General features: G+C 45.8%; 1 protein-coding gene across 1 annotated transcript in view; it reads right to left on the bottom strand.

Annotated features, from left to right (window-relative positions):
* LOC146866380 (alcohol dehydrogenase 1A-like) overlaps window positions 1-21,310 on the bottom strand; it is a 381,054-nt gene that overhangs the window by 221,032 nt on the left and 138,712 nt on the right. The window contains exons 4-5 of the mRNA XM_085636246.1: window positions 4,404-4,491; window positions 4,090-4,309 (exon numbers count right to left, since the gene is read on the bottom strand). Of these exons, the coding sequence (XP_085492372.1) occupies window positions 4,090-4,309; window positions 4,404-4,491 (308 nt within the window). The remainder of the gene's footprint in view (window positions 1-4,089; window positions 4,310-4,403; window positions 4,492-21,310) is intronic.

The raw sequence follows: 21,310 nt of genomic DNA, 5'->3' as shown, positions 1-21,310 counted from the left end.
ATATTTGTATAATCATGACCATGCTGGTTAGTCTCTGTCTCTGAAGGTTACTTCTCTGGCTTTATCTTTTTCGTCCAGTCGCAACCTTTGCTACATACTTTCCCTCGATGCTTTGAGGAGCAGTAGCAAGATTGAAGGATAACCAAGTGATGACACTGGCCTCTCTTGGCAGTTGATGGAAATCCTATCAAGTTTTGTGAATTTATTTCTTTTCCATTTTTCCTTTCTCACCTACATTTCAGCTCTAGAGTGACTGTCGTAGGAAGGATAGTCTGTTTGGGTGCTAAGAGATAGGTTGTTTGTTCCTTACTGCCTTTTTGACCACCAGTTTCTATTGTAGTTTTTAGGTCTCGGCTAGCGAAGGCTGCGCTTGCGCAGTCTCGCTCGCGAGATACAATGACTTGGAGAAGAGGGGCTTGAACCCGCCCCTCTTCTCCCCTCTTCTCCATTGGCTGGCCTCTTGAATGCTGGCCAGCTATTGGAGAAGAGGTTCGTCACTCCGAACAGGCCCCGTCCTTTTTGGATTCGGGGGCGTGTTTTTTGCAACTTTTCTAATTATCTCCTCCAGCCAATGGCAAGAGGAGAGAAAAGAAAAACACGCCCCCGAATTCGAAACCGACGCTGCCTTTCTCCGAGGCATTTCTGCTTCGCCTCGGAGAAAGGCGGTGGTGTGCTTGTTCTTCTTGTGTAATCCGTCGCTGGACCCCCTTCCTGGAGTAGCTCTGGCAGTTGTGGCGGTTGTATCGGGGACTCTGCACTATCCCTGGTGCTTGAGCCAATCTCTGCCTGCTCACAGCTGCAGGCTCCCCCGTAGTCGATTGCCCCGTCCCTGCCTCAGCATGGGGTCAATTGCTGTATGTAGCAGGAGTCTAAATAAGAAGCGCTCTATAAAAACAGATCTAATTAAAACATGTATATACACATCGATTCTGTATTTTGTATGTTAGAAAGAAACAAAGCACCCTTTTAAATATATGTTTCGTGTTGTAAATATTCTTGATTCGTTAAGAGCGTTCCGTTTCCTTACTATAGATCAAGACAATCGTTATGTTCTGTTTCATAGTTTAAGAGATCCATTCCGTTCTCGTTCAGTGGACGTTGTGCCATTCAAAGATGGCCATCTACTCTACACGGAGCTGCATTAGGTGAGTGTTTACAAATGTGTCCCTTTTCCATGCCGATTACCCTTCTGTTCTGTGTTATGATGATTGCAGATTAACAAGTCAGTGGAAGTCTGTGAAGTTAGGCTAGTTGTCCCATGCCCATCTTCTTGCAGTGGTGATGGACCCTGGCCTCCTTTAGGCATACTCCGCGCGCCACCCACAGCACCAAGCTGGCGACGGAGAGATCCCCCGAGGGCAGGGGCAGCAGCGGCGCCAGCAGTTCAGGCAGCGGCGCTTCCCGCCCTATTACGTACAGCGCAGCTTCAACCGCCGCCCACAGGGGCCCGGCCAGCACCCCGGCGCACAAGTAACTACTGCACTCGACACTGGGGTTCGTGGGTGTCCTCCCTCCCTCCCAGGTGGGAATGGTCCCGGAATGTTGTGAACTGCCGTCAAGGCGCAGCAGCATCAGCGCAACCCTCGCTGCTGCACCCCACAGAGCCCGCGTGGTTGTGATACGGGGAATCCTTTACTACTAAAAACTGAAAATTGCTCTAGCTTTAACTGCACAATTTCGAAAAGGCAATTAGTGTGTCTTTTTTTTCCCGTGTAACTTTGTGGAAGAGTGCTTTAGGATGTGGGGAAGAATAAAACTCAGTCTGTTGTTTTTTGGGGGAGGGGGCAGTGTCACTCTTACTGTAAAACCATTTCGACATGGAGTCCATGTAGCAGTAATTATTTGCTGTCTAAGCAGTTTTGATCGGTGGTTGGTGTTTAACATAAATACTACTATTGGATGGTTTGTTTGAGCAGTACAGCTTATTTTATAGCGGAAAAGTGATGGATGGTTAGGTAGTTGGAGATGTTTGTTGGGGATAACGTGGAAAATAGATTGCTGAGCTGTTCGCCAAAGGGATATTGGGAAGCTATCAAAATCCGCCGGTAGAGTTTAGGGTCTAGAAACAAGGCGCATTAGATCTAAAGAGGATGAAAAACAGTTCCTACCCTCCAGTATGTGATAGTAAGACAATACGAGTGGGGCTATCAATAGTGTTAAATGCAGCACAGCAGTAGAAAATAATGATTTATTGTGGAGAGGTGATTGACAGTCTTTATCAACAAATTAAAATATTTTTGTCAGTTTTCATTAATATAAATAACAGTTTAGAAAAAACTGGGTTAAATACAGAAAAGCAAAGTCAAGTATCTGTTTTAAATTTGAGTTTTGATGATCTGGATGGACTGTTTCTTTTGGCACCCAGCTAGCGATCACTTTTGAGTCTTGCTATCTAGCATTCAGCCGTGGTACAAGCCTATATGATTAACCGGATGCAGCATCCTTGCTTATAGACCAATCACAGTACTTGTGGCCTACTGTTACAAAATATAAATATTTTCTGTAGGAATAACTGCCTGGCACAGCAGATGTAATAGGGCCATAATCTGAGGGGAGAGAATGCAGAACGTGGACAGAAACCGGATTCAGTGCGGGTCCTTTTATATAATAAAAACATCCTAGTTGCTAATCTTTTGTGGTACGTGAAGTAAATCCATAGAGAAAATACACTAGAATCAAATCATTCCAGTTGTTCTGGGATTACACAACATAAAGGATGCACGAAATATCCAAGTAAAATCCAGTCTCTTTTTTTTTCCAGTTTAATTTCAGACACTTCTTTTGGCATGTAGGTGATTAGTCTTCAGGATGAGTCCTCTAAAGCATAACAAGTCCTTCTGTTTGTCCCCTTAAACCCAGGAAACAAAAATAATGTCATGAGCAATGCCAATAGCTCTAACTTTAACAATGCCGAGACCATTGCATTGTAAATGCTTGTTTCAAATTGTCTTGGGGATTGGAACTGTAGGTTGTTTGTTAAACTTTTCCCTAAGACCCTATTTCTCCCTTTTGGGAGTTGTTTATGTTGAATCTACAGAGTCCATCTTCACTTGAATATTTTGATGAGACTAGAAAAATATGCACTGTGAAAGGATTGTGTTTGGTAATATATTGGCCCATTGTAGGTTTAACATCCTGTTTGCGTTGAAGCGAAGAGCGCATTGGTTGAATATGGCTGATGGAGCTAAGCCAAGTTCGTACAGGGATGAGCAGTACTTAATCTGCCAAAAAAAACAGAGCTAGGGGTCTTGTAAGGAGACCACTAGTTTTCACCACCCATTGCCCCTACCTGTGCTGCCAGTGAAAGTGCAAACAAAGATACTAACGATCATACACCACCAAGCCACATATTTGAGACTATTCCAGGCCCTCACAGCTTGAAGAGTGGCTTGAGAGGCAGGTAGCAGTCATTTTAATGGTATATTGAACTAATAAACAACTATTGCTGTGTTTGTCTCTAAATTAGACAAACAGTGCCTCCATGTGGCAGACTATCATGAGTGTCAGTGCTGACAATTAAGTGCCAGTGCCGACCACCGGAAACAACCAGCGCAAATTAAGCCCTGGATGAGTCTGAAGATTCCAACAGCACTTGATGTTCTATACATTCTATAAAGAGCTGAGCTTCACACAAGAAGTCAGAAAACATGCAGAAATTGTTTTATGCAAGGTAGGACTCCTTCTTATCCTTTTGTATTGTCAGTGATGCACTCTCTCATGTTGGGGTGTTTAGCGCCACTAGCATTAAGGATGAAAACTACTACTGAGGAAAAACTATGTTGAAAGTTGACACATTTTATGATGAGTAATATACAATCTGGATTTGTTTTACCTTTTAACAACATATATAGGATCAATTTATGGAATTGTCTTGAAATTACTGCCTGATTGATATCTCATGAATAACATATTCTCTAGGCCTTGAAACAGTCTACTTGTATTCCAAATGTTTTCTATAGCAGTATATTTCTGCCATGATCTTGACAGCCAATGTTCTGGTCCACAATAGCAACAGTTTAGACAAAAAAATTAAGACATCATCTGAGCAACAGGTAGGTCCATCACATCATATACAGTCTGCAAAGATACCTTAGCCGTGTTGAGGGCTGCTCCGTAACCAGTGGAAAACCCACACCCAAAAAGACAAGCTTTATCCATTGGTGCTCCGTCATCAATTTTGGCGACTGCGTCTTCAGGGACCACAGTGTATTCTGAAAAAGTGCTGGTCCACAAAAAGTGATGAACTGTTTTCCCTCGGCAGGTGAACCTGGTAGTCTTGTCAGGCATCACATTCTGGGATTCCCTGAGACTATTTAATAAGAATAATGTAAAGAGTCTGAAAAAGGGCAAATTACAGTTTTCAAAGAGAATTGTTAGATGGTAGCTTGTATATAGTAACTCACTGAGTCTTGAGGCAGCAGTTGGTTTTTGGACTCAGACAAGAGCTGCACTTGCCACACTGCGGTATGCAGAGTGGGATGACTTTGTCTCCTAAGGAAAAAGGGAATTTGGTCAATACATTGGCCAGGCAGATCTAACACTTCATGTAACCCAATTCATCATTTGTGTCTAGACTAAAACGAACCTGTGTTATTAATTCAAACAGTTTTTCTATAACCGATAGCTCTCCAAAACACATCATCCTGGTCAAAACTTACTATTCAAAGGTACTAATTCTGCATCAACAAAGCCCCCTAGATAGTACAATCCAGAGTGTTCCTAAAGCTTAACGTCAAACACCATTGGATAATTGTTTTACGGCAAAACGGGCATAAAAAGGTTGCAAAGAGTTTTACACGAAAATCTGACACAGCAATCGTTGGCCATACAGGTTTAAAGATCACCATAAAATATGTAAGCGTCTGTGTGATTCCCTTGCCACTGAAATGATTGTGCCATCTCTTAGACACACACCAACGTTTCTGAAACTCAGGAAACCATTATAGCCACAGAAATACAGAGATTCATGTGATATGGAGATTCATGTGAACATCTAATAAGTTGGTCACCTTTATCTGGACAGTGAATATGGGACTACTCTTTCTGTACCAATGACATGAAAAAATCCGAGCCCCTCTGGAATTTCAAATATCACTCTGGTACCAGAAGAGCCCCCACCTCATCCATTCTCTAGGTGGTGAATGAGATGGTCAAACCACCTAGGGATTCCTCTTGAAGTGGTTTAAATGAAGGGTTCAGAATAGTCTTTTGCTCCACAGGTAGATATAGGAGGGGGGCAGAACCTCTCTGATTAAGAGACTGAAACTGTGGAGGTCCAGTCTCTCTGAAAGACTTATATTGACACATCCCCAGATGCTCTAATCACAGCCTAGTTAACAGTTTAGCACGCATGATGGATTAGTGTCAGAATGAGAAAAATATAAACAAACAAATATCATAGAAGGATCAAAGGACTTAGCATTTAAGCTTCTAAGCTAGCAAAATGTGCCCAATTAATTACATATGTGGTCAGTATAGTAGGCATTTTGATATTTACATTTCCAAGAGACCTTAAAGGTGCACCCTTTGCACCAGAGTTTTGCCCCTCAACATTTGGTCTGGAGGTAAATGTAGCGCCTCTCAATCAGAGGCACAGAGGGATAAAAAAAAATGGTAAAGTATGAATCAGCAAGGTCCATCTCAGCTTAACTACCAACCTCAAAAGTCAGGAATAGCACTAAGGTCTGGTCTAGTTTGATGCACTCAGAATCACAGACAGGTTGCCATCTCTGAATTTGGATATTGTAATCAATATTAATGGAAGCCGGGAAGGGTGCAGTAAAGTCATGTTAGCGGCTTCAGATTCAAAGCGTCTCCTCCCCTATAGGATCTTATTTTGAAGCAAACAGGTCGAACCTCCGGAACCTGAAACAGAGACATTCTTTTTAAAACACTGCCAAATTTAAAAGAAAGTGAATTGTCTAGCGTCATTGCCAAAAAGAAGGCCAAACAACTCAACTTCCAGGTGATATGATATGAGGGACTAAGAAGACAATCACAATCCCTTATCCAAAATAGCTCCTCTACTTAACCAAATGTAGAACTTAACACATTCCAAAAAAGCAACAATCACATAAGAGCCTAATGAGGCAATAGGAGCTTGGTGGTGTACTAGAGGTATTCCTGTAAGTTGAAGTGAGTAAATTTACAACTTTTCAGTAATCACAAACTCTGGGCCTGATTTACAAAGGTAACTTACATTTTTTGGTAAGTTTACACTTTGAGTAAGTTTACTACTTGAAAAAAGTAGTAAGTGGGAATTAATATTTTAATCTAAAGTTAAAAAAAATGGAAAGTGCTGAAGAATTGTTTTGTATTTTGTTCTACATTCAAAGTAAATATACAAAATTCATTTACATTCATGTTTAAAATAAAAATATTTTTTGGGAGTTAAATACCTTTTATACATATTTGCTATGCTTTACCATAGGGAGACTTTGCGGTTGGGGAAGAGACCTCCACATGGTTAAGTATAGGGAAACATTAAAAAAAACTTTTATTTAACTCCAAAATAAATATTAAAAATATTTTATTTTAAATATGAATGCAAATGAATTTTATGTTTTTAAACAGTTTAAAATTTTGAGTAAGTTTGCACTTTTAAACAAGTTTACTACTTTTCAGTAGTCACAAACTCCAAGTGTAAGGTATTACTAAAGTGTAAGGTATTACTAAAACAAAGTAGTAAATCAAGCACTGCACATGGTTTGCCTTGTATGTTTGTGAACATGCAGCATCCTTGTAAGACTGTTGGCATTATCAGACCTCGATCTAACCCTTCCATACTATGGACTTGGTTAAATTTTGCTCTAGCAAAACAACTGGAATAGATTCTACCCAAGGAGAAAAGAGGAGAGTATGCCCTCTAAACCTAGAGAGGGTGGAGAGAAGGAGTTTATCCTCGGGCACAGCCAGAGGCGGTAGTTGTGCCGAGGTTCAAATAAAGCACAACAGCAGGTGGGAACATATGTACAGGCCATTTAGGAAATCTATTTACAATAGGGGATTTAAGTAAAGAGGGTTGGTCCAGCAGCCTCAAGAAGGAAGACAGGGCCGAAAGATACCCTTTAAGAGGGCCCAGAGAAGAGGCCTGCTGGGCAAGGGTCAAAATAAAGAGAAAGAGTTGAGAGAGGGAAGCAGAGAGAGGATAAATCGGCCTTTGAATAAAACATTTTATGATTTTTGCCACTGGCAGGCGTACATAATCTTGATAGAGGGACGCCTGGCTGCCAAAATAAAAATGCAGACTTCGGGAGGAAGGTCAAATACTATCAACTGCCGCCAATCAATCTCCACGCAAGAAGGCGTAGATTTGACAGGTTCAGATGGAGGACCCCTCTGCTGTTGCGAGTGAAAATCCTTCCGAAGGGGCAGCCTGATCGGAGGATTGATGCTCATTTGGAGAAGCTCAGGATATCAGAATATCCGTGCTCACTTCGGAGCCATAAGAATGACTTAAGCCCTGTAGCTCCTTATCTTCTGGAGCATTTGGGAAAGGAGTGGTACTGGCTGAAAGGCGTAGAGGAGGCCTGAACTCTACTCAAGATGAAAAGCGACGCCGAACGAGTGCCGCCTTGGAAACTACAGCGCACAAAACTGCTGACATTGCGTGTTCTCAGCAGAGGCAAACAGATCTAAACAAAGCTCTCTCCTCTTCTGAAAGAGATCTTGCGCCAACTCCAGATGGAGATGCCAATCAAGATCCGCTAGGCATCAACGGCTGAGTTTGTCCGCCCTGGCATTCAGAGAATCTGCCAGGCTTTGAACCACCAAGAATATGTCCTGCTCTTCCAGCCATATTCAGAGACACGTGGACTTTTGACAAAGGGTCCTCGACCCCACTCCCCCCTGTTTGTTGCTGTACCACATGGTGGTGGTGTTGTCCGTGAACTCCTGAATCAGCTTTCCCTTGATGGAAGGAAGAAAAACGTTCAATGCCAAGCAAAACGATTGAAGCTCTAGCAAGTTGATGTGGAGATCGGATTCTGCTGAACATGGCTGCCCCATCCCAGGAGTGATGCATCTCTCACTACCGTGTGATCAGGTTGGGAAAGGTAGAGGAGTCTGCCTCTGACCCAATCACAATTGGTCAGCCACCAATGTAGGTCCTGTGCAGTGCCCTCCGCGATCTGGACCATGTTGAAGGAATTCCCGATTCTGCGCCCACTAGAACCTCAGGTCCAACTGCAGTGCCCACATATACCATCTGGCATGTGTCAGTAGAAGGATGCAAGAGGCCATGAGGCCCAGCAGCCTCAGAGTCAGTCTCACTGAAATCCAGGATAAAGGCTTACACATCAGTATCATAGCCTGAATATCCTTTACTCGCTGCTAGGAAGTATAGGCCCGAAACTGCACTGTGACCAGAACATCTCAGAAGAAGGGAGCGTCTGAGAGGGAGTCAGATGTCACTTTGGCACGTTATTAGGGAACCCCATCGAAAGCAGGAGGTTCGCCGTAGTCTGGACGTGGGAGAGGACATTCACCTAAATAGGGGAAGACTGGCGTCTCTGATCTGCGCAGAAGAGCTGCGACCACCACCATCACCTTGGTGAACACCCGAGGAGCACTGGTAAGGCCAAAGGGGAGCACTATGAACTGAAAGTGCTCATGGCCTACCGTGAACTGCAGGTAACACCGATGGGCAGGAAGGACGGGAATGTGAAAATGGGCACCCTACAAGTCCCACGCTACCATCCAGTCTCCAGGGTCTAGAGCAGACAGAACCTAAGCCAGAGTGAGCATTTTGAACTTTTACTTTTTGAGGGAATAGTTGAGTGTTAGCAGTTCTAGAATAGGACGAAGGCCCTTGTCCTTTTTCGGGACCAGAAAGTAGAGGGAATAGCAACCACAGACTACTTTTGGCACCAGAACCCTCTCTATGGCTCTCTTGGCCAAGAGAGTCCTGACTTCCTCTTGAAGCAAGTTCAGGTGGTCATCTGTCATCCGGTCATAAGTTGGAGGCATGCAGGGCGGGGTAGTCTTAAAGGGGAGAGAGTAGCCATTTTGGCCTATCTGAAGAGCCCACCTGTACGATGTGATGTTTTGCCTGTGGTGGAGGTGATGGCTGGTCCTGCCACCAACTGCCCACCCATAATCCTGAAGGGACGGGCTAGGAAGGTTTGGAGGCTGTAGGGGGAAGAGTGGACTGACTTGACCTCTGGTCACCGGACCCACTGGGTCGAAAGGAGCCGTACCTCCGGCCGCGCAAATGTTGCTGAACTTGCACAGTCTTGTGGCCGGGATATGACTAGTGCAGCTGAAAGCACCTTCCATGGCCACGAAAAGGGGGAAAATTCAGACAGGGATAGGTGGTCAATTAGAGGCCCAAGGACTTGGTCATAGCATGAGTCCTTAAAGCACTCCAGGGCCATGTCTGCCTGGTCTCCGAAGAGATGGGTTCGATCAAAAGCAATGTCCATAAGGGAAGCCTGGACATCTCCAGAAAAGCCAGAAGTTCTCAGGCAGGTGTGGCGTCGAACAGCCATTGTCAATGCCATCGCTCTGCCCAACGAGTCGGCAATGTCAAGCCCAATAAGAATGGTGAAATTTGCTGCATCTCTCCCATCTGATACTGCTTGGGAGAGAATGGCCCGGCCTCCTCTGGGACTTAAGGCGGCACTTGTGCAACTGTTACCCACAAACAGTGGGCGTAACGGCCCAATACACATGCAGTGTACACCGATCACAATGCAATGCTGGAGGAAGCAACAATCCAGCCTCTTGGATTCCCTGTAGGGGTGTGGAAGTGAACGTGCCTGTGAGGTAGAGGCTTGGACCACTAAGCTCTCGGGGGTAGGGCGTTTGGTGTGGAATTTTGGGTCGCCCAGTACAGGGCGATGGAGGCAGGCATTTGTCCTATTTATAGGATTACCTGTGCTGGGCTTGGACTAGGTTCCCAAAAGGACATCAGTCAAGGCCTCATTGAAAGACAAAAGGGGCTTCGAGGAGGAAACATCCAGCTCCAGGACTTCTGTCAAGATGTTCGTCTTGACTTCCACCGAAGGGGGCTGAAGGCCCAGGATCTCAGCTGCCTTTCTCGCCACCATAGCATATGAAGCTCCCTCATCTGTAACCATTGTAGGGGGAGAAAGCAGGCCAGATTCTAGATAGATATCCAGTCCACTGGCCTCACCCAATTCCTCATAACAGCCTATTTTGTGCTCAGGTTGGTCTTGTAAGGGGTCCAGCGACCCCTCCCAATCTTCCTCCATTCCTAGCCCTTCACAATAAGGCTGAGGAATCGACCAAGACCCAGGGTGCCATCGGGGGCACTGGCAGCATCGGGAGTCTCAGCGCGGGGGCCAGCACTGAGAAAGGTCGCAGTGGCACAACTTGCGCTGGTCCAGATCCACCAGAGTCACTGGGGGGGCGGTACCACAGCTGCTAGCACAGAACCCGTTGAAGCCCCCTCTAAGCAGCTGGGGCATGAAGGCGTGCCGGGAGGGTCAGGTCGCCCAAATACCACGCATGTGGTGTGATAGAATTCTTTAAGCTGGATGAGGGTCATTACGGCTCCTGGAAAGTCAGGGAAGCATGGAGCTGTCCCAGGCGCACTTTCAGCAAAACGAGGCCTAGAGCGTCAAGACTCCTCCATGACGTCGGCTTCAAAATCTTGTTTTTCTTATGCCTCTTACCTGACCGACCTAACAACTTCGAGCAGGAGGATGAGTACTTAGGAATCCCAGAGCGGTGCCCGGACCTTCCTCTCGACCAGGCCTGAAAATGAGATCTCTGAGGCAAACAGCGTAGAGCCGAGCGCCGAGATGCAAGCAGCTTTAGGGACTACTCCCTCAAAGCATTCAGAACCATGACCAGACTGTGGGAGCATGACTTTGAGTCAAGGTCGAGCTCCAGGCACCAGAGACAAATTTAGTGTTGATCCATCACCGACATGGCCCAGAAGTCCAGAAGTCTTCTTCAATATTGTGGAAGAACCTCCACACCAAAAATTGGCAAAAAAAATGTCGGAAAAAGCTTGAAAAAAGTGCCAGAGGGTAACTCTCTTCACGGATCTGCACTAGCTGCCGCAGAAAGAAAAGAACTGAAGTCAGCGCACCGAGGTGGCACCTACATAGGTGACGCAGATGTCACTTCTGGCGGGGACGACGCCAAAGACGTCATGCAGAGCTGGCTGACACCCCCTACCGGCACGCAAGGGTATTCACTTGCCCACTAGCAATGTCCAGCAAGATTAAATCAGGATGAGCTATATTTAGGAACTACTCACCGGTTCTGGTGAGCTGAAAACAGGTGTTCTGCTTGCTCAAACTGACAGAGGTCAAAAGTCATCTACATTTATTTTTCTTTCTGTGACTGAAGTTAGAGGAAGTGAACTGCGTGACAATTGAACTGTGCAAAGCATGTAAACTGGAGGGCTGTAATCATGCAATTTGAGATCGGTTCAGGTCACGGGTCAAGTACATTACAGAGAGGTTGAGTAGACTATTCAAGTTACTAGACCTGCAGGTCTCGTAACATTATTATGATTTTTCGAGCCCTGGTTATTGCTGTAGCAAAAGTCTTCTGGGTCCAGTCTGACTCCTGGGAAATTCTAACGTAGCGAATCTGCGGCTAGATGTCTCTATCAGATGCAATGTTTACTGAGGTAATGCACGTGTTAGACACAAAGAGGACAGGCAACTAGACTATCAACAACCAGAAATTATGCCCAAAAAAGAATCTATAACTACTTTAGAATGGAAAATTCACATATTCACAGTCAAAAAAGAGTATCTGGAACAGAGACAGAAGAAGTGATAAAATACAGTTAGAAGTTCTAGCCCTGGTTCAGTGCACTGTCGATGGAATGTAAAGGAATATGCCGACAAAACTCTGCTAAACAAAGTTTGGACAAATATCAGAGGACAAAGTTTGGAATATTCTAGATGACAAAAATAATAAATAAAATGATTTACTTAAAGAGGCATGTAGGAGGCTGGCTTAGTATATGGTGTACACTTATTTAAGTGAAGCACCCTGCACTAATCCAGACAACCCATATGGTGATTTTAGTAGTCTTAGACAACCTCAGAAAGCTCTGTAAGTGGTTGCTGTGGAGAGAGGCCTTCAGGCTTAGTCCAGAAGGAGTGTAAAGCAGCTTGTTTTACCAGTACCAATCATATAATGTAGGTTAAACGAAAAAGAACCACATTGTAGTTATAAAAATAGTTATTTATTATAAACACTCACAAACACATTGGTATATATCCTACCCGAATATACAATCACAATACACACAATATTTCTATAGTTGAACAGGTAAGTAGCACAAATACACAGTGGTCTCTAGGGGGAGACCAGAGCATATATTAATAAAGTGGAATGCTAATGGCGACCGAAGTCGAGACTGGACCCAAAAGACTTAGAAGAGCAGGGGATCCAAGGAACCACCCAAGGTAAGTACCCAAGAACCACATAGAGGCAGTGTGCAGATTGGAAAAACAGCTGCGTACTTAATGCAAGTCAAAGGGGAAGTCTTAGTTGCAGTTTTCAAGAAGAAGGACCATTCTAGAGGACCCTGAAAAAACCCATTGGAAAATGAAAGGTTGGAGAGTCACCCCATCCATGGATACCACATGAACCAGGATTCCTACACCAGGATAGCTGGGTGCATAGGATCAGAGTGACTTCGAAAACCACCGTAGACCGCGATGGAGGACTTCAGTGAAGATGCCGCTGGCGAAGAAGGTGAAAGAGTCCAGAGGAAATCAAAGGTGGATTCTTGAAGAGGAGTACCTGCAAGCAGCGGGGACAGAGTCTATGCCACTCAGAGTGACCAGGAGGCACGAAAGACCAATGACCAACAGTGACGGAAGATGAAGGAGAGTTGTCAGTGACCTTTTCAATGCAGCTGTGAGGACAAGGCAATGCTGTGGAGGACCAGGAGCTGTTAAAGAGCCGCCCCACATCAGAAGTCGAGAGCCAGGGGGTTAGTGCCCGGCGGGAGCACCAACAAGCCTTGGCAGCAGCAACGGATGAGGAAAGCAAAGAAGGTGCAGTGTTGGGACCAGCAAGGTCCGAGGGACTCGCCAAGTGCAGGAGAGTCAGAACACGCCCCAAGGAAGCAGGGGAACTCACTGGAGCCAAAGAAGACCCTTAAGGGGACCGCCAGGCCAGAGGCACAGGAGTCGCATGAGGACCTCAAGCAGCTCACCAATGAAGCAGGCCCACGGTGCAGAGGATGCGGCAAGGACGAAGATCTTGGTAGCAGGAGATGCTGAAAGCTAGAGCTTCTTGGAGCCCAAAGATCTATGGAGAAGAGAGTCAACAAACCTTGGCAACAGCAAGTCAACGTGGTGCACAGGGGTGCTGTTCCAGCGGTTCTGCCAAGGGATACTGGGCTCAAACTTGGTGAGAAGACAGTGCAGGCCTCGAGGGAGTTGCAGAACCACAACCTGTGTTGCTGAACCTTTCGGAGTCCATGGGAGCTCAGGCGCAGCTGACAGGTCAGCTTTGTTGCGGTGCCTGCAGATGCAGGGGAGTGACTCCTTCACTCTAAGGGAGATTCCATTGGGTGTCTTTGATGCCCACAGGCCTGGAGAAGAACCTGGATGGAGCACAGGCACAAATGACGTTGAAGTCTGGCAGGAGGACGAGACCAGGAGCAGCAGGAGTCTTCCAGATGCAGTCTGGGTTCCCAAAGCGAATTCTAAAGTGCCCAGACAGTTGAAGATGAAGTGGTTTCGGATCTGAATCTTGGTCCATGATGAATCTGGAGAGCCAGCCACAGGTAAGCCCTTAAGTACCCAAAGAAAAGGGTTAGGACGATTCAGGGGTCCTTCCCAGAGGAGGGGCTAGACAGAGGGGAGGATACTCCTATGTCCTTTGTCCAGTTTCTCACCAGAGCAGGAGTCAACGGCTTCCTGAACTGGTTCCAACTGGAGAATGGAAGGAGGGCACCACATGTGCCCTTCAAAGCAGTTTGGTGGTGCTGGCAAGCGCACCATCCCAGCGAAATACACTAAGTCCTGTCTGAGAGGTTGTCACACCTCCATGTGACAGGAAACCTGTTGTCCTACCTTCGCCTGCTCGAGCCTGGCTCAGCAGCAGGAGGGCGGAATCATGTCTGTGCTCTGCAGCAGCAGTAGCTTGCAGTTGGACCCTGAAAGGATGGCACCAGGGAATACGAGGGGGCTCCCTAGTGGAGCCCCCCAGTACATGAGATCATACATACAACACTAGAATCAGTGTTGGGGTAGGATTACAACATGATTGATACCAGGCATGACGGTTTTTAGTGCACCCAAAATATAGTGAGACATCTCACAATTGACTTGTTGGCCACTATATGTATAACATGGCTGACCGCACTTACAAAGCTTGGAGAATCAACTCATGGGTTTGTAGGGGGTGTCTTGCTCATGCAAGGCATCTTAACACTTATAACCAAGCACCCTGCTTTCAGGATTGAAAGGCCTACTTACGGGGGATGTTAGATTTGGGGGTCTCTAGTTGGCAGAGGTGGGTACCTTTGACCAAATAGGGACCCTTGAGTCTAGTCAGGGTAAGAGGCTACACTCCTAAAATAACCCCTGCTCACCCCCTTGGTAACTTGGCACGAGCAGGCAGGCTTATCTCAGAGGCAGTGTGTAAAGCATTTGTGAATACATACAGTAATACAGTGACAACACTACAGATAGACACCACACAGATTGTATTATAAAAATAAGTATTTTTATATAGACTTAACACAAGACCAAATGACAAAAATCCACAATACTGTACTCAAAAATAGACTTTAAAATGTTAAAAAATAGCTCAGTTCTCTCAAGTTGTAAATGCAACACTTTACTCTCAATGTACCTTGAATGCGTAACGCAAAGAAAACAAAAGGGGTCGCAGGGAAGGTGATGCTTCGGTTCCTTACACGCAGGGGAGTGGATGCGTCGGTTCCTTACTACTGCGCAGGGGAGTTGATGCTCGCTTCCTTACTGTGTGGGGAGGGGATGTGTCGGTTTCTTACTGCTCTCCGGTGCGATGCGACAAGATGGCACCTCGATGCGATAGTCTTCTCCGGTGCGCTGCGACAAAATGGCGTCTTGGTTGTGATGCGACAACGTTGATGTGATGCGTGCAAGCACGATGGCCGTGCAGCGATTCGGTGATCTTTGGAGCCACGACAGGCCCTGCGACGCGCTTCTCCGGGGATGCGGCGGTGACCTCTGTGGCGGCGTCCCACCTCTCCGGTGATGCACCGCGCTTCGGCGATGCGATGAGGGCAGCGACGGCTCGCTTCTTCGGCGATACGTTGCGCTCCCAGCGACACGCAGTCTCTCAGAAGGCCAAGCACAACAGCAGGCACTTCAATTCCCAGCAAGGGAATTCAGGGGGGAGCTGGTTGGTGAAGTCTTGTATCCCTGAGACTTCAGGCAGGAGGCAAGCTCTAGTTCAAGCCCTTGGAGATTCTTCCTCAAGTTGATAGAAAGCACACTCAGTCCTTTTCTCCTTTCTTTAACAATGAAGTAACCACTGCAGGCCAACCCCCAAACACACAGCACAGGGGTAGTCTCCTCCTTCAGCTTCCTGGTTCTTCTCCTCAGCAAAGGTTTGTCTTGATTCCCATAAGTGATCTAAAGTTCTTGGGTCTGGGTCCCAATATTTATACTCATTTTCCCTTTGTTCTCTGAAGGCAGAGAGGTCTTTGCCTAGTCCAAACCAGTTCTGGTCAGTCCTGGAGCACTTTGCTGACAAGACTCCTTCTTTCCTTTCACAGTGTAGGCCAGAGACATCAGACACACCACAGGAGGTGGAGCCAGCATTGTGGAGGGAAGGCACAGCCCTATTCAGGTCCCAGGTGCAACTCCTCCCTCCCATCTGCATGCAAATCTCACTATTCAGCCCTGTACTGACTCACCCTATCTCCTGGAATCCCCCAGCCCCTGTCACTCAAACTCCAGACAAGGAATACACAACCTAGCAGAGGCAGGCTTGGATAGTTAGGCAAGAAAATACCTACTTTCTAAAAGTGGTATTTTCAAACACAGAATGTTTAAAACCAACTTCACTAAAAAGATGTATTTTAACATTCTGAGTTCAGGCATACTAAACTTGAATTTCTACCTAGTTCCCTGAGTCAGTTAGGATTATAAAATGTAATAATCCAACTGCCCATTCTGGCCTATGGGGAACAGGTAGCCTTGCAATAGTGAAAAACGAAAATGGCTGTAATTCACTATTAGGACATGCCACACACATCAGGGCATGTCCTACCATTTACCTACAATGCACCCTGCCCTTGGGCCTACCTTAGGGGTGACTAATATGTATAAAAGGGAGGGTTGTAGGGACTGGCAAGTGGGTGCACTTGCCCAGTCAACATGGCAGTACCAGACTGCACACAGGCTCTGCAATAACAGACCTGAGACACACTTTACAAGCTGCTCCAGTGGGTGGCACAATCAGTGCTGCAAGCCCACCAGCAGCATTGGATTTACAGATCCTGGACACACGCAGTGCACTGTGCTAGGATCTGACAGTAAACCAAACAAGCCAATCATGGAGTCACTAATCCATACGTCAATTTACCATAGGAAGCACTTGCACTGTGGCACTGAACAGCAGTGGAACAGTGCCCAAAAGCATCTAAAACCAGCAAGAACATAAGAGGCAACAGAAAAAAAGATGGAAGGGAGACCCACGCCAATGGTGCCAGGTCTAACAGGTGACTTATAGGTTTTAAGTGCAGAGACCTCAGATATAAGGAAATATAAATCTGTTTTGAGGGGCGCTACCACCAACTCACACAGGCTGCAATGGCAGGCCTGTAGTCACAGTTGGAGTGGTCTCTCATGGGTGGCACAATACATGCTGCAGCCCATGGGAGACCTCTGGTGTACCTATACCTTGGGAACCTTAGTACCATATACTAGAGACTTAGAAGGGTACACCAGTAGCCAATTAGGAAGGTAGAAAAGTGCTTACCATAGTCCAATTTAGGGAGAGAGCACAGTGACTGGGGTCCTGATTAGCAGGACCCAGTCAGACTAGTCAGAAAACCGAATGACACCAGCAAAAAATGGGGGTGACCATGAAAGCAGATCCTACTTTCCTACAAGGCAGCCATGTTAAAATAAAATGGCCCTCGGAGATGAGGGAGAAAGAATGTATTGCAGTATAGAAACAAAACAAGAGATGGTAGTTACAGAGAAGAGTTAAATAATGAAAAGACTAGCAAAAGAAGACCAACGAGAGGTAACCACAGCCAAACATCTGATAGTTAATCCTGTGTTTTTCAAAAATTATCATGGAAGGTGTAACAAAGGAAACTGTTGTAGGACCTGTGCAAAACAGTAAAGAAGCCGACAGAATAGCACAAAAGAAAGCAAGAATAGAGGATACTGAGCACCCTGAATAAAAGGAGGAAGGGTGCCTTCAGATTTCATGAGAAGGTAGTGGAAAAAGGTAGAACATAGCTTTTGAAAAATTATGTTTAGGATAGTAAGAGAGAATTGTATTTTCTTCAAATGATAATGAATGACATGAAAACCAAATCGAGGTCTGTGAAAGAGTAATTTAAGGATTTAGAGAAGATAAATTAAGACAATACATGAGAAATGTAGTCGCGTTTTCAACTTAGAAGAAAATGAAGGTGCAATGAAAGAGCGTACAATTGTGCTGAGAAGAAGTCCCAAGATATGATTATGCTCAGGACTTTAAGTGGGCCGGGTCTCCCCGGGTCTGAGCACCGGCAGTTTTTAGGTCTCGGCTGGCGATAGCAGCACACATGCGCAGCTCTCGGCATTCGAGAGCTTCTTGGAATCAATACAGATTCCGAAGCTCTCGGAGGCAGAGTTGAAGCCCAGCCCATTTTTTTTAAATGGGTAGCGTCATCAACCATGCAAAACACTGGCTTCTGATTGTAAAGGAGGCTTCTTAGTCCCTCCTTGTTGCTGCATTGTCTCCTTTTGGCCCCGTCCACCGGGATTGAATCTCTCACTCACGGAGTTACACGCTCTCTTTTATATGTCTGGAAGCACTTTTTTTTTGTCATGTTGAGTACGGGCCGCCTCGGCCCCGCTTGTTTTAATGTGCCTTGCGTTTTGATTTTTACGAGGGCTTGTTTACTTTATTTCGGAGCGTGGCACCCGCTTCAGGTACACCGCGCTCCGTTTAGTTACTTATTTTTACTTTGATTCGGAGAGCGGTGTCCTTGAAGCAGGCACCGCGCTCCGTTTATTTACTTATTTTTACTTTCATTCGAGCGCGGTGCCCGCTTCAGGGACACCGCGCTCTTTCTTTGTCATTTTCAGATCGCGGCCCGCCTCGGCTGCACTTGTTTCAAAGTGGATGCTGTTCAAATCTCGAGTGTACACTGTGAAATGAAAAGCTTTACAAGTGCTGTCAAATGCTTTGAAAATTGCGTTTTTGGGAGCACCGGTCAGCCTCTCAAAGCTCCGCCCTCACCCACAACCCAGTTTCATTTCTGTTGCTTCAGGGCGCTTCAATCCTGGAGGTTTCAGCACCTACTAGTGCACAGGGTTCCAATGGCTTGAGGGGCTCAGTGCACCCCAGTTGTGAGTGGTGGGCTCTTACTACCCGACAGGGGTTTACGAAAGGTCTGTTCCTTGTAGGTTTTTACTACCCAGGTGTTCTGGCTACGCCACTGCACACACAGCTTGACCACCGACTGTCTCTGCCCCAACTAACCCGGGCCTTTTGGTGACATGTGACGAAATCGCCCAACTTATTTCCTAGGCCACTATGCTTTCCAAGTCAGCAGAAACCAGTTACACTAATTTATTTTGATAATAACTCATTTGCATTGGAGTTACACATCTGTCCTTGTCTCTTCTGACCCAAGTGAGCACGCTCTAGGCTCCATTTTATCAGAGATGAGCTTAACTCTCCAGTGGCGCGAGGCATGGATTTCGAGAGTTCTAATGGCTATATTTTCGGCCAAGATCAGCTGTCCCCAGACTGGTTAGGCTTGAATGGGGGCGATGATGAACAGGATATCGAACCCCGCTTCCTGGTATCGATGACATCTCCTGTCTGCAGTTACCATTTTGTATGTTTATAACAAACTAGAAAACATGTGCGTGTTGTGAGCACCTGGCTGTGAACAGCAGTGCAAAGACAGCTGTCACGACGAGATGTGCGTAGGCAGGAGAAGATTTCACTCCAGGTGTTATGCACTTATGTCGACATCACCTCATTCGCTTCCAAAACTTAAAAGATATATAACAGATAAACCAGACGCAAACTTGCTATATAAACGCAATTACGATACAGTACGTACGCTACACACTCAACCTCTCTCTCACGCACACACAAGTAGCAGACACACAGACCTGCAGCTCCATCGTAAGTTCTTTTGAATCGCAGGCAAAACTACACTTTGTTGTTGGGGGCGCTCCCTTTCCTATTGAAATACAAAATCCGATGCCTATCATGGCCTTATGGCACATCATGGACGCCCGCAAGATATAATGGGCCTATATAAGGATTATTTGACAAGCCTGCGGTATGAAGCGGAGGGTGACGAGGGGCCGGGAGGTGACGGGTGAGGACTCTAGGGCGGCGGAAATACTTGGCTCCTTATTGGACGTGCAGGTTGAGGGATATGCAGTGTGATGCGGATATGGGTGACAGTCCCTATCTTCCTGCGTTCAGTGCCTCCGTGTGCATGGTTGTTGCCAGAGTACTTTCCCGGGAGTCCGTGCATAATGCATATTCATCGGGAGATTCTGGAGACGACATTGCCTATTTTAAGTTTTTTACATCCACACTGCTGCTATTTCTGCATTTCTGTTTTGACGACATGTTCCTGAAATATTAGTATGTTTATCTGATGCATCTAGTCTGTGCTGAAAATGTGCTTCTCTTGATGTCAAATTGTAAACTTTTATAAAATGAAAATAAAGTTTAAAAAAAATAATAATAATAGTAATTGCCAACTCTGAGGAGCCAAAAACATACGTATAAGATGTAACTTGTGGTTCCTGGAGATGCTAAAGGTAGTTAAACTTACAACGGATGTAAAGAGTGCAAGACAGAGTGGACCCAAAATATCCTGGGACATATAATCAAGGACATGCGATATTTATCGCAAATCGCGCTTAGCGCAATTCACATTATCACTGGGTAACATCGCCGATGTAATACCAGCAAATAACCGGAATAGCGCATGAAATCCAGCTAAGATTTCACAGCGCTAAGTATAGGCTTGCTGATAGGGGAGTGTGGACCTAACATGGCAATCCACCTCCCATTATCAGTATGTCTAAGTCATTTTAAAAGCAGGCGTTACATACCTGCGATAACCGCGGTTAGCGTGGATATTTTAATCGCTTCGCGGGTCTGCTGTACGGCTTGCTAATATCGCAAAGCCGTGTTAGGGTGGATTTTCCATGTTGTTTAGCTAGGGAACGCCTACTTTCCATGTCATTAGCGATATTGATCGCGGACATGCAAAGTCGCAAGGAAACACGCGGTAACGCTTGTTAGCGTGTCCTTGCAAATAGGGTGATAAAAAGATCGCCGCTTTTTCGACGCTATGTGCCAAAAAAGCGGCGATGTTTCCCTTAATAATATGCCCCCTATTTTTTATACGGCTGCAAGAAAGAAATGAACCGGATGCACTGGGCCCGAGAAACACAACTTCGAATAAAACGTGGTACAGGAGAAATGGAAAACTATATTTACAGGATACAATGTCCCTCAACCTCTAGCACTGACCATCTAATGAAAAGCGAATTCACCTAAAAGCAGGTCAAACCTAAAGAGTTTTCGTTCATCGCGTCAATCAATAGACGAGTAGAAAGCAAGAAGGCAAACACTTAAAAATAAATTTGAACAACAAAACATTTCCTGAAATACAAAACTAAAAAACAATATATGGTGCATGGCCATGGGTCACAAAGAGAACATGGAGGTGAGCCGAAACAGGGCCACAGGAGACATGGTTAGGTAAATGTAGCTAGCGAACACAATGGAAAGACATTGAAACGGAAGAGGAAACAGCAACTGTCAGAGGAGTGACCGAGATTAGGTAAGGGGTGCGAATGGGACCAAAAAGAACATAGAAAGAAAAATAGGGAACGGGGAAATGCTGTTTGAGACAGTGATATTTTGAATGGGGGGGGGGGGTCAATAAATTCCACTCCGTCTGCAGTTGACAGAGTTTTGGCCAAAGTTGGCAGGTTATGCCCAGACGTGGGTCCCTTGCTCACTTTGCCACTGGCGCCCTACGTCCACCAACTGCCACAAGGCAGTGGTTTTTTTCGTGCACAGCTTGCTAACGGTAAGTTTGCAAACAAGATTTGAAGTCCTCTAGCAGGATTTCCAGTCGCTAGGCAGACACCCGGCG

This window comes from Triturus cristatus, chromosome 2_1, assembly GCF_964204655.1.
Source record: "Triturus cristatus chromosome 2_1, aTriCri1.1, whole genome shotgun sequence".
In the NCBI taxonomy this organism is placed as follows: domain Eukaryota; kingdom Metazoa; phylum Chordata; class Amphibia; order Caudata; family Salamandridae; genus Triturus; species Triturus cristatus.
This window is presented reverse-complemented; position numbering and strand designations above follow the sequence as displayed.